This window comes from Heteronotia binoei, chromosome 4 (genome assembly GCF_032191835.1).
Source record: "Heteronotia binoei isolate CCM8104 ecotype False Entrance Well chromosome 4, APGP_CSIRO_Hbin_v1, whole genome shotgun sequence".
Classification (NCBI taxonomy): domain Eukaryota; kingdom Metazoa; phylum Chordata; class Lepidosauria; order Squamata; family Gekkonidae; genus Heteronotia; species Heteronotia binoei.
Window position 1 is genome coordinate 1149704 of NC_083226.1, and position 13099 is coordinate 1162802.

Genomic DNA, 13099 nt, shown 5'->3' on the forward strand with positions numbered 1-13099 from the left:
AAAAATGGCATAGCTTTTCAGTTTAACTGTTGGTTTCAATTACATAACATACAGTTACCATGCTATCAGAACTGATGTCAGGATGTGCTGGAAGAGAATGCAGGATCCGCATTCAGGACAGAGCATCCCGTGGTTTACATGAATATGCTCATCATTGTATAGTGTAAGCATTTTCGGGGCCAAACCGATAGTATAGATGATGGTATTGGATTTATATATGAACATATATGAACATATGAAGCTGCCTTATACTGAATCAGACACTTGGTCCATCAAAGTCAGTATTGTCTTCTCAGACTGGCAGCGGCTCTCCAGGGTCTCAAGTTGAGGTTTTTCACACCTATTTGCCTGGACTCTTTTTTGGAGATGCCGGGGATTGAACCTGGGACCTTCTGCTTCCCAAGCAGATGCTCTACCACTGAGCCACCATCCCACCCTTCACTCTGAATGTCAGAGCTGCTCACAATCTCCTGTATCTTCCTCCCCCACAACAAGCACCCTGTGAGGTAGGTGGGGCTGAGAGAGCTCTCCCAGAAGCTGCCCTTTCAAGGACAACTCCTGCGATAGCTATGGCTGACCCAAGGCCATTCCAGCAGCTGCAAGTGGAGGAGTGGAGAATCAAACCTGGTTCTCCCAGATAAGAGAGCTATAGCTGACCAAAAGCCATTCCAGCAGCTGCAAGTGGAGGAGTGGGGAATCAAACCCGGTTCTCCCAGATAAGAGAGCTCTGGCTGACCCACGGCCATTCCAGCAGCTGCAAGTGGAGGAGTGGGGAATCATACCTGGTTCTCCCTGATAAGAGTCTATGGACTCTTATCACTCCACCAAACTGATGTGAAGAGTGTGAATTCAGTATGTCTCTCTTGTGGTAATATGCAGTAGAATTGTTAATGATTTAGAGCACAGATTCCTTTACAAATAAAAACTGGTGACAGAAGTGAAGATAACATTTAAAAGCATAATTCATCACTGTGTATTTGATTTTAGCCAAAAGCTTCAGCTAATATTCTGGGCTTAGTGATGTGTTTTGGTTAAATATGAGAGGAAGCCTGAAGAAAGATTCTTCCAAATTAAATATGTTGTGTCAAACATCAGATTAAAATGGATAGACTGTTTTGTATTTGTCAGTTTACTAACATCTTGTTCTGCTTTTTTATGTGTTGAAGTTGCCATTGTGGATCTTTCTCACCCCCACTTCGCCCCCATGCCCCCCAAGATCTCCAAAAAGCTCGTGCTGGAGGTGGCAGGAGCTCTGTAGCAAAATGCCATGGGTTGTTGGGGGGCGGGAAGCGCTGCACTGAAGCGTGAAATCCTGTGGAATTGTCTCCACTTTCTTTTGCTTTTTCGAGCCCATGGAAGTTGAAGAGCCAGGAGGGCTGATTCTGCCTCATGGCCTTTTGGTGCAGCCCAGAATTTAGTGGATATCTGTAGATGGGGAAGTCATTTGACACAATGTGATTTAATCTTTTTCCTACTCGTGCTTTTCTTTGCGAGTGTTCTGCAGACCTGAGGGTGCCCTTTGCAGAAAAAGCTCCTTGTGGATGTCACCCCCACACCCCCATCCATGGAGTTTAGCCAGGGATAGGTGAAGAGGGGAAAGCTGGGACTGGCTCTTCCTCCCCCCCCTTCTCCCAGAGCTGGGGTCCAGGCAGATGGGTGGGGGCAGTCGGGGAGCCTCACTGGGTAGGGGGATTTGAGCCTGAGATTAGAGGGGGAGAAACCAGAAGTGGCAGCAAGGAAGGGGCACGCAGGAAGGTTTCTTCGCAAGGCCCTCTTTTCACACCAGGTTCCTGCACGGTCTTGCTGATTAGCCTCAGGGGCACATGCCTTCATCAAGCCCCTCCTCCTCCTCCTCTGGAATTGTGGAGCTGAAGGTCATCCATTCAGACTCTTGTTGGAAGAGCATGCTCTCTTCTTAACAGTGGGAGGAAGAAGGATATTGGATTTATATCCCACCCTGTACTCCGAATGGAGTGGAACAATGGCCCCCAGGAAGAGATAAGCGAGAAAAGTCTGGATTTGCAGTTCAGCTTTAAAGCCAGGCCACCAGATGTTTTGGATTTATTTTGCTGATGTGTTGTCTACATGGCTATTCTAAGTAGCAGCTTCAGTTCTTCTCGTCTTTGGACAGATCTGTGGACCAACAGGGTGTACCCACTCCAAACAGCAAGCCTTATTACAGCCAATTGCTTTAGTGGCGTTTCACGAGGCACCACTCAGTATTTAACCACAAATGCATTAAGGATATTTTTACTCTCATTTTAAAATGTAACCTCAAGTAGCCCAAGCAGAAAGAGCCCTTACATTGCTGTGCATGAATTGAGAGAGGGAAGAAGAATTCATGCCTCCAGATTCCATTCATACAAAAGCACAATTATTTCTCTACCAAATGTCTCTGTTCCCACCTGGTAGTGGGGAAAAGGCCACCACATGCAATATGAAATTTCTCAACTTTGTTGCAGATTTGGCTGCATTTTGAGACTTTGCCCTGTTGCTTGCTAGTCCATGCTCCTGGTAGAATAGTTATTTTTTAGACTGCTTAAACAATATTATAAAAAGGTAAAAATATTTTTTAAAGGTGCAAGCACTGAGTCATTATGACGTTTTCTTGCCAGACTTTTTTACGGTGTGGTTTGCCATTGCCTTCCCCAGTCATCTACACTTTATCCCCAGCTAGCTGGGTACTCATTTTCCCAACCTCAGAAGGATTGAAGGCTGAGTCAACCTGGAGCCAGCTACCTGAACCCAGCTTCCGCCAGGATCGAACTCAGGTTGTGAGCAGAGAACTTGGATTGCAGTACTGCAGCTTACCACTCTGCACCACAGAGTGGGGCTCCTAGCAATATTATAGTAAATCAAAACTGCAGATCCTCCACTTTAAACTCTGGAACCATTGGCCATGCTGGCTGGGGCTGATGGGAGTTGTAGGCAAAAAACATCTGGAGAGCTACTGTTGGCCACCCCTGCTCTAGAAGACCATTTGCAGCACAAACTACTAAAATGATTCCGGTGGAGGTGGGAGGAACGGAGTTCCTTTTCCACTGAGAGAGCTCAACTGAGTCTCTCGAACTGTGCAAAGACTATCCCTCTTGCTTCCCCATTCCTGAAAGGGACCAAGGCGGCCATATTCTGTATTGAGAGGGGAGAGAAATGATGGGAGAAGCAAAGCTGCTTCTAATATCAACAAGGGCGGGGCAGTGGGGAGGGGGGGCCATCTCAGCCCAACAAGGTCTCACTTATGTCAGATGAGTTCAGCACCCCTGCAGGAATCTATGGATAGGAGCGATCTGTGGCCAGTGGAGAAGAGGCCTTGGATAACAGGGATACTTCAGGTTGGAGGAGAGGGGGGACTGCTTTGCCACTTGAGGGACACAACTAGGGGAGCCAGTGGCGCTGCTCTCAAAAATATTGGGGCAGGGTCAAAGGGCGAAGTAGATTCTGCAGGGAAACCCCGCCCGCCTTCCCAGATGTGAAGATTTCTTTCCTTGCTGCTCAGCCTTTGTGCAGAAGTAATACTGAATTGGAGAAGCACTCAGGTAAGTGGGCTGAGGTCTCAAATTCTAATGTCAGGTTCTGTTTTTAATTAGTGCTCCAGGCTTATTCTGGTTGAAGACTGATAATGGGGAATCAGTCTCAGTCTCTCTTGCAGAAGCAGGCGTTGAGCTAGCAGATGACTTATCCTCAAACAGCTGCCCAACAGAGACATTTTCTCTTCATTGAATTGCAGAGGGCTTTGCCTATTGAATTTTGGCCTGTTGTGCAGCTGTTAAAAGTACACGTTTTCTGCTAAAGAACAAGGTGACCACAACCATCAAATTATATCCAAGGTGCCTTGAGAAGTGGTTGTAGTTACACTATAGTTGGCTCGGATCGTGTTTAGCAGAGGGTTAGAATGAGCCAGAAATGGGCCAGGCTCCCAGCGCAACCTGGAGGATACACCTCTCTGTCCACTGCCTGGTGTGAATTTCACTCTGTGTCACTTGGAATGTGCCCTTTCAGCTGCCCCGTTGGAGGTCTTGGGGGTTTCAGAATGTGCCCTTGTGGAATGGAGGAAGCTGGAAACTCAGAATTGGTTTGGGACACCCCGCCCCCTCAACCCAGTCGCTTCACACTCATCCATGCGCTCGTCTTTCTCCTCCTGCCCTCCTGGGTTGAAGCCCGTCCCCAAAGGGCTGTCATGAGTCCCTTTAAGTGTCCCACAGTGAAGATCCTGGTGCTGTGGTGGCAGCTGCTGCCAAAGCGACATTTTAAAAAATCTGCACAGCCAGTCAGAAGCCTCGCTGCACAAAAGCCACGCTTGGCCATAGTCACTTTCTAAAAACACTAGATGGGCACCAGGAAGGGTACTGGAGAGTGCCATTGTGCCCTTGGGGGACCCCTGGACTGGATGTTAAACAGGGAAAGGGGAGCTAATGATTGGAAGTAGTGGAGGCCGGGGATGGAGAGACAACCTCTTAGGCTTGGCAGCTGAATTTTAAGGAAAGAAAATGCTTCTTGAGAGCCAGTCTGGTGTAGTGGTTAAGCGTGCAGACTCTTATCTGGGAGAAGCAGGTTTGATTCCCCACTCCTCCACTTGCAGCTGCTGGAATGGCCTTGGGTCAGCCATCGTTCTGGCAGAGGTTGTCCTGGAAAGGGCAGCTTCTGGGTGGTCTCTCTCAGCCCCACCCACCTCCCAGGGTATCTGTTGTGGGGGGTGGGGAGAAGTAAAGGAGATTGTGACTGCTCTGAGATTCAGAGTACAGGGTGGGATATAAATCCAATACCTTCTTCTTCTTCCTCTGCCTCCTGTCTGAGCGGCAGTTTCTATTGTCATGGTTGCTAGAGAGGGGAGTCTGGACACTGGCTGCACCAGAGAGGCCTTCCCCTGCCCTCATGGGCTGGCACAGAATGTGTTTCTTCAAGTGTGTGTTGCTTGAGGACTTCCTGAATGATGATCCCCAAATACACTAACCCTCACTTCAGTGGTGCTCTGTGTTCTTGGTGCTTGGGGGCAGGGGCCCACAGTGGGAGGGCTTCTAGTGTTCTGGCCCCACTGGTGGACCTCCTCATGGCACCTGGCTTTTTTAGGCACTGTGTGACACAGAGTGTTGGACCAGATGGGCCACTGGCCTGATCCAACAGGGTTTCTCTTATGTTCTTATGTCTGGGGCAGTGATGCTGTGTATTCTGGGTGCTTGTGGGGGCACAGTGGGAGGGCTTCTAGCCCCACTGGTGAATTTCCTGATGGCACCTGGGGGTTTTTTGGCCACTGTGTGACACGGAGTGTTGGACTGCATGGGCCACAGGCCTGATCCAACAGGGCTTTTCTTATGTCTGGGGCAGAGATGCTCTGTCTTCTTGGTGCTTGGGGAGGGGGCAAAAATGGGAGGACTTCTAGTGTCCTGGCCCCACTGGTGGACCTCCTGATGGCACCTGGGGTTTTGGCCTCTGTGTGACACAGAGTGTTGGACTGGAGGGGCCACTGGCCTGATCCAACATGGCTTCTCTGATGTTCTTATTCTTGCTACTTAAAATAACTTTCTTTGTTTAAAATATTTTGAGGCAGCTTCTCCTCATTCACATATGAGGGACTTCAAATACAGATTCATTTTAAAAAACATGCACAAACCAAGCCAAGGTCGACCCTAAAACCTACTACTGAAAAAATAAAGAACAGGAAAAATTAAGAACAGTTGCGATAGTTAAAAAAGTGACACCTCCCTCCTCCCAGGAAAGATAGATCCGTGAAATGCCAGCATTGGGATAGTGAGAAAATGGTTAAAAGCCTGTGAAATAAGCAGATCTGGGCTTGTCATCTAAAGACAGTCAGCCCCAGAGCTGAGTGAAGGGAAAGGGGTGGGCTCTTCCAAAGGTGGTCTTCCCTTTGACTGGGCTTGGTAAGCAGCCCTGTTCAGCAGACTGCAGCAGCTTGTGTCTTCCCTTGCTGCTAAAGGAGCAGGTCCCTTCTTTTTCCATTGCCCACCAAGAGGACGGTGTCAAAAGCCTCCTCTTTCAGCCCATTATGTTTTAAAATGCTGGTCCTCAGGACCAGGTGTCATCTGGTGCCATTTGGAAAGAAGAATTCCCTGCCTCCTTCTGTTGCCAGCAGCATTTTCAAAATGAGTTACTTCTTGGCTGGAGCATACAGGAGGTTTTCTCTGCTGGTTACTAGAATTAAATTTCTGTTGGTCGCTGATCACCTGCTGACTTCGTTTGCGGACTCCTGCAAAGGAAAGCTGTCCAAATGATAACAAGAGAAAGCAAAATTCATAAAATTAAACGATGTGCATTTAAAATGCTGAGAGCCTTCTGGAATAATGGAGGCCCTCCAGTATCACTGGCTTCATTTATGGAAACTGCCCTCCAGTGGCTAGGCAGATGTTAAGAGACAATCCAATAAATGAATTCTTTTTTATTTTTTGTAAGGTACTTCCTGTACACTTTTTTTTTTTTTGTAGAAAGGCAGGATATAAATTTCTTAAATAATTTTGCTAAAACAATAGTGTGCATGTGAAATTAATTTACAGATAGGAAAAATTAATGGGAGCTGAGATTAAGAATGTCAGAACATCAGAAGAGCCCTGCTGGGTCAGACCAGGGAGGGTCCATCTAGTCCAGCATCCTGCCTCACTCAGTGGCCAACCAGTTCCTCTGGAGGGCAAACAACAGGGCAGAAAGGCTGAGGCCTTCATAAGCACATCAGAAGAGCCCTGCTGGGTCAGACCAGTGAGGATCCACCTAGTCCAGCATCCTGCCTCACACAGGGGCAGGCTAGTTCCTCTGGAGGGCCAACAACAGGGCACAGACCCAAGGCCTTTCCCTGAGAAGAACATCCGAAGAGCCCTGCTGGCTCAGACCAGGGATGGTCCATCTAGTCCAACCTCCTGCCTCACACAGTGGCCAACCAGTTCCTCTGGAGGGCCAACAACAGGGCACAGAGACCCAAGGCCTTCCCCTGAGAAGAACATCAGAAGAGCCCTGCTGGCTCAGACCAGGGAGTGTCCCATCTAGTCCAACCTTCTGTCTCACACAGGGGCAGGCTAGTTCCTCTGGAGGGCCAACAACAGGGCACAGAGACCCAAGGCCTTTCCCTGAGAAGAACATCCAAAGAGCTCTGCTGGCTCAGACCAGGGAGGGTCCATCTAGTCCAACCTCCTGTCTCACACAGTGGCCAGCCAGTTCCTCTGGAGGGCCAACAACAGGGCACAGAGACCCAAGGCCTTCCCCTGAGAAGAACATCAGAAGAGCCCTGCTGGATCATACCAGTGAGGGTCCATCTAGTCCAGCATCCTGTCTCACACAGTGGCCAACCAGTTCCTCTGGAGGGCCAACAACAGGGCAGAGAGGCCGAGGCCTTCCCCTGAGAAGAACATTAGAAGAGCCCTGCTGGATCAGACCAGGGAGGGTCCATCTAGTCCAGCCTCCTGTCTCACCCAGTGGCCACCCAGTTCCTCTGGAGGGCCAACAACAGGGCAGAGAGGCCGAGGCCTTCCCTTGAGAGGAACATCAGAAGAGCCCTGCTGGCTCAGACCAGGGAGGGTCCATCTAGTCCAACCTCCTGTCTCACACAGTGGCCAACCAGTTCCTCTGGAGGGCCAACAACAGGGCACAGAGACCCAAGGCCTTCCCCTGAGAAGAACATCAGAAGAGCCCTGCTGGATCATACCAGTGAGGGTCCATCTAATCCAGCATCCTGTCTCACCCAGTGGCCAACCAGTTCCTCTGGAGGGCCAACAACAGGGCACAGAGACCCAAGGCCTTCCCCTGAGAAGAACATCAGAAGAGCCCTGCTGGCTCAGACCAGGGAGTGTCCCATCTAGTCCAACCTCCTGTCTCACACAGTGGCCAACCAGTTCCTCTGGAGGGCCAACAACAGGGCACAGAGACCCAAGGCCTTCCCCTGAGAAGAACACCAGAAGAGCCCTGCTGGCTCAGACCAGGGAGTGTCCCATCTAGTCCAACCTCCTGTCTCACACAGTGGCCAACCAGTTCCTCTGGAGGGCCAACAACAGGGCACAGAGACCCAAGGCCTTCCCCTGAGAAGAACATCAGAAGAGCCCTGCTGGCTCAGACCAGGGAGGGTCCATCTAGTCCAACCTCCTGTCTCACACAGTGGCCAACCAGTTCCTCTGGAGGGCCAACAACAGGGCACAGAGACCCAAGGCCTTCCCCTGAGAAGAACACCAGAAGAGCCCTGCTGGCTCAGACCAGGGAGTGTCCCATCTAGTCCAACCTCCTGTCTCACACAGTGGCCAACCAGTTCTTCTGGAGGGCCAACAACAGGGCACAGAGACCCAAGGCCTTCCCCTGAGAAGAACATCAGAAGAGCCCTGCTGGCTCAGACCAGGGAGGGTCCATCTAGTCCAACCTCCTGTCTCACACAGTGGCCAACCCGTTCCTCTGGAGGGCCAACAACAGGGCAGAGAGGCCTTCCCCTGAGAAGAATTTCAGAAGAGCCCTGCTGGATCAGACCAGGGAGGGTCCATCTAGTCCAGCCTCTTGTCTCACACAGTTGCCAACCAATTCCCCTGGAGGGCCAACAACAGGGCATAGTGGAATGCTGAATGTTGTGTCCAGTGCCATATTTTGTGCCTTTTGTGCTCTAGTGTAGAACTGCATAATACACACCATAGACCCTCCAAAAAGATGTTTTCTTTCATACTCTTAGTGGTAGATGGGCACAGCTTTCTGGCTCTTGTTCCTTCCCAGGTATCCTTGGGTATGTCCTGCAGAAGTTTTTCTCATCTAGCCCTCTAGAGGTCGTGGTATGGAAGGGCAGAAAGGTTCTATTTCTGCTTTTCAGATTTCTGTGATTCAAACCCAGTTGTATTGTTCACTGGATGTCCCATCCTGTTGTTTCTACGTGGCTTACACTGTGGAATCCTCCTGGAGCCTTAGCCAGAAAAGCAGGCTGTAAATAACCAAATTATAAGAATGCACAGTGTTTCCTAAGGGACAACAAATGAATCTTAAGATGTGAATAAGTGCCTTCTTAGATTGGAACAGTGCTGGACCTTGGGAAGAGCTCCAGCAGCCAACAGGATCTAGGTGGGTCTGCTAGGAGTTTGGCCAGTGACCCAGGGATCTCTGCCTACTCCCGACCTGCTTGCCACCTGCTGATTCACTTGCCACATACGGTGGCTGCTGGAGGCAGCTGCCTGGAGATCGGTTGGAAAAGCACCCACATGCTGCAGACTATGACATCTCTCCCAACTGGCTGCATGGGCAACCTGAGTCGTGGGTAGGTTTTGGATGGGTGCTGGGAGTAATGTGCAGCCCCTCTGCATGACACAAGTGTTCCAAGTAGCCGAGTGTGCAGTGTGTTACGTTTGCAGTGCTGGCAACCTTATTTCAGCCACACTCCCTGAGGTGAGTATTATGTGTAGATTGGACCCAATCCAGATGTTCATAGTGCACTTGTGATGGACTGGGTAGAAGTCTCAGTGAGTGACAGCTGGAGGAACTCACTGTGATTGGATAACAGCCTCCATGGTAACGAGGGTGAAAATTTTAAGAGAGGCAGTGAGAGAGGAATCTTTTCAGCCTACTGCAGGGGTGGCCAACGGTATCACTCCAGATGTTTTTTGCCTGCAACTCCCATCAGCCCCAGCAAGCATGGCCAATGTCTGGGACTGATGGGAGTTGTAGGCAGTCTGACTGCAGTCTGAGACAGAACTGGTGGTTGAATCAGAGCTCTTGTCTGTGGGAGAGAAGGAGCTAGAAGATGCTCTTTTTGGGGGAGACTCCCAGGTTGTGGCCAGAGCAAGTTTTAATGCTGTGGTGAGGAGTTCTAGTCCAAGACTAATGGACAGTCTCCAGTTAGAATCATAGAATGATCGATTAGGAAGAACTTCTTGACCATTAGAGCGGTTCCTCAGTGGAACAGGCTTCTTCAGGAGGTGGTAGGCTCTCCTTCCTTGGAGGTTTTTAAACAGAGGCTAGATGGCCATCTGACAGCAATGAAGATCCTGTGAATTTAGGGGGAGGTGTTTGTGAATTTCCTGCATTGTGCAGCGGGTTGGACTAGATGACCCTGGAGGTCCCTTTCAACTCTTATGAGTCTTCCACACAGAAAACACATTTAGATGAGAAGCTGAAAAAATTGCCTGCTCATGCAGAAGACTTTGAGGGAAAGAGCTTAGAACATGCACAGTTAATGTTCATGCATGTTTGTCAAATCTGCTCAGGGTGTATTTGGTGCCTCCATTGAATGGGAATAATGCTGTCTTAGACCACAAAAAGATTTCTTCATTGTCAACAAAGTTTGAGTCCAGTAGCACCTTTAAGGCCATAAGAATATAAGAGAAGCCATGTTGGATCAGGCCAGTTGCCCATCCAGTCCAACACGCTGTGTCACACAGTGGCCAAAAAACCCCAGGTGCCATCAGGAGGTCCATCAGTGGGGCCAGGACACTAGAAGCCATCCCACTGTGCCTCCCCAAGCACCAAGAATACAGTGTATCACTGTCCCAGACAGAAGACCATAAGAGAAGCCATGTTGGATCAGGCCAGTGGCCCATTCAATCCAACACTGTGTGTCACACAGTGGCCAAAAAAATAGGTGCCATCAGGGGGTTCCTCAGTGAGGCCAGGACACTAGAAGCCCTCCCACTGTGCCCCCCCCCCCCAAAGCACCAAGAGTATCTCTTGCCCTAGACTGAGAGTTCCAACAATATGCTGTGGCTAATAGCTAACAAGTTTTATACACTCTTTGATACATGGAAGAAGTGTACTTGCACGTGCAACCTTATACCTTGAATAAAACTTTGTTGGTCTTAGAGGTATCACTGAACTCAAATTTTATCCTGTGACTTCAGGCCAATAGGGCAGCCCACCTGGATCTATCCGCATTGTCCAGCTTCTATTACTTTCCTAATGTATTTAAGTCTGTTCAAAAACAGTTTTGGGCTGTGTGCATGACCCTTGCCAGAATCAAGAGAAAATCCCCCAAGTGTTTCAGTCAGACAGCTGTGCTGTTTCTCTTTGCCTCATTCAGGGCCGTCTGAAGGTTTCAGATGGCTGCTTCCAGCCACACTTCTACAACACAGAGCCAGTTTGTAGTGGTCAAGTGCACAGACTCTTATCTGAGAGAACTGGGTTTGATTCCCCTGAGTCAATCACAAGTTTTTGCAGAGTTGTTTTCTCAAGAGCAGTGTCTGTCAGAGCTCTCTCAGCCCTACCTACCTCACAGGGTGCCTGTTGTGGGAGGGGAAGGGAAAGGAGATTGGAAGCCCCTCAGAGACTCCTTCAGGTAGTGATGGGCAGGGTATAAATCCAGTCTCCTCCTCTTGTTGTTTAAGTCAGCAGGTATTAATTTTTTTTGTAGTGGGACCCATTTTTAAGCTCCACGTACTTTCTGAGATCCATTGCAAAGCACCTCTATGCTTCTGTTCCCCTCCCCAATATAATATCTGGGAACCTCACATCACTTCAGTCATCGGATCAGTGTTGTGGTTGCTGGTGCCTTGACAAATAAATATTCCTCAGTTTTAGGAGCAAGAATTCCTCCTCTGGGATTTCATATTCCAGTGACTACACTGCAGAACCTAAACAAAACATTGTCCAGTTTCTTGTCATTTTGAAAAGCTGTAACAAAAGTGTTGCACTAAATAAATAAATGCGGGGTAACCCCATTGCAATAGAAAGCGACCCTCTGTCCCTCACCTAAATAAACTTGGTACTTCTACTGAGAGCCAGTATGGTGTAGTGGTTCATTGTGTAGACTCTTACCTGGGAGAACGGGATTTGATCCCCCACTCCTCCACTTGCAGCTGCTGGAATGGCCTTGGGTCAGCCATAGCTCTGGCAGAGGTTGTCCTTGAAGGGGCAGCTGCTGTGAGAGCCCTCTCAGCCCCACCCACCTCACAGAGTGTCTCACCTCACGGGGAGAAGACATAGGAGATTGAAAGCCACTCTGAGTCTCTGATTCAGAGAGAAGTGTGGGGTATAAATCTGCAGTTCTTGTTGTTCTTCCTCTTCCCCCTCTTCCTCCTTCTCCTTTTCCAGAGGCACTTAACAATAAATGGCTGATGAAAATATTTGATGCCCCAGTGGAATTTCGAGGTGCCATGGCCCCCCTGTGCCTGGGATCTGCCGAACCCTGTACCAACCTGCCAGCTGCTTGATATGATTTGAAACCTGAGTTTGTGTGGGTTGGACGGACCCAAACCCTGCAGTGGGGAGAAAAGGAGCAGCCTCTGTCGGGATTCTGTTCCATTGGCCCTTCTGATTGTGCAACTCCTCATGGAATGTGGGAAGGTGGAGAAAAGCCCTCCCTGTGGGTGGGAGCAGGTGGCATCTCTGATGGCATCTCCGACTTCAGTTTGCTTTGGTGCAGCTTCGGTTTACTTTCTGCACGATCCAGTGGATTTTAAGTACTTCTTTGTGCTTGTGTCCTTAGATGGGCTGGTGATCCCCCTGGTGGAGCTGTCTGCCAAACAGGTGGCATTTCACATTCCATTTGAGGTGGTGGAAAAAGTCTACCCGCCTGTGCCTGAACAGCTGCAGCTTCGCATTGCCTTTTGGAGCTTCCCAGAAAACGAGGAAGACATCAGGTGAGCTCTTTTGTCTCGCCGTTCTTGTGCACTTTGGAATCCGCTTGGTGTACCATAGCAGCGGCAGTGAAGCCAAGAGTCCTGTTGCTGTGTGGGTTTTTTAAAAACTGGTTTTTGAATGACATTTCCAAACAAATTGCATGTTGTAATGGCAGGCTCCTTGACTGATTCATAAACAGAGATTTAACAGTTTGTTTCGGTATTAACTTCCGTAAGAGCACTTTTGGAATGTTTCAAAAGCAGTTGTCAAGGCTGTATCTCAAAAGTTACACATTAGTGTATTGAACAAAGCAGGAGCCAAGTGCATCTTTAAGACCAACCAATTTTTATTTAGAACGTAAGCTTTCGTGTGCTCCTAAGCACACTTCATCAGACGCGGAATCCAGCACAGTGAGCAAAGCCCTACAGAGCTGAGCAGAGCCATACATAGCTGGTAGGCAGTGGCCCAGAATGCAACATGGTAGATTTAATAACCAATGACAGTGAAGTAAAATTATCTGGTAGGCAGTGACAGAACAGTAAAATTAACAACAAATTTTACTATTTAACAAAATCTTTGATCCAAA

The 13099-nt window shown here is 49.0% G+C and overlaps 1 protein-coding gene across 1 annotated transcript in view; it reads left to right on the top strand.

Moving 5' to 3' along the window:
* The window catches only part of ZSWIM8 (zinc finger SWIM-type containing 8), a 55098-nt gene that overhangs the window by 3121 nt on the left and 38878 nt on the right, over window positions 1–13099 (top strand). The window contains exon 2 of the mRNA XM_060236658.1: window positions 12380–12533. Within this exon, the coding sequence (XP_060092641.1) occupies window positions 12380–12533 (154 nt within the window). The remainder of the gene's footprint in view (window positions 1–12379; window positions 12534–13099) is intronic.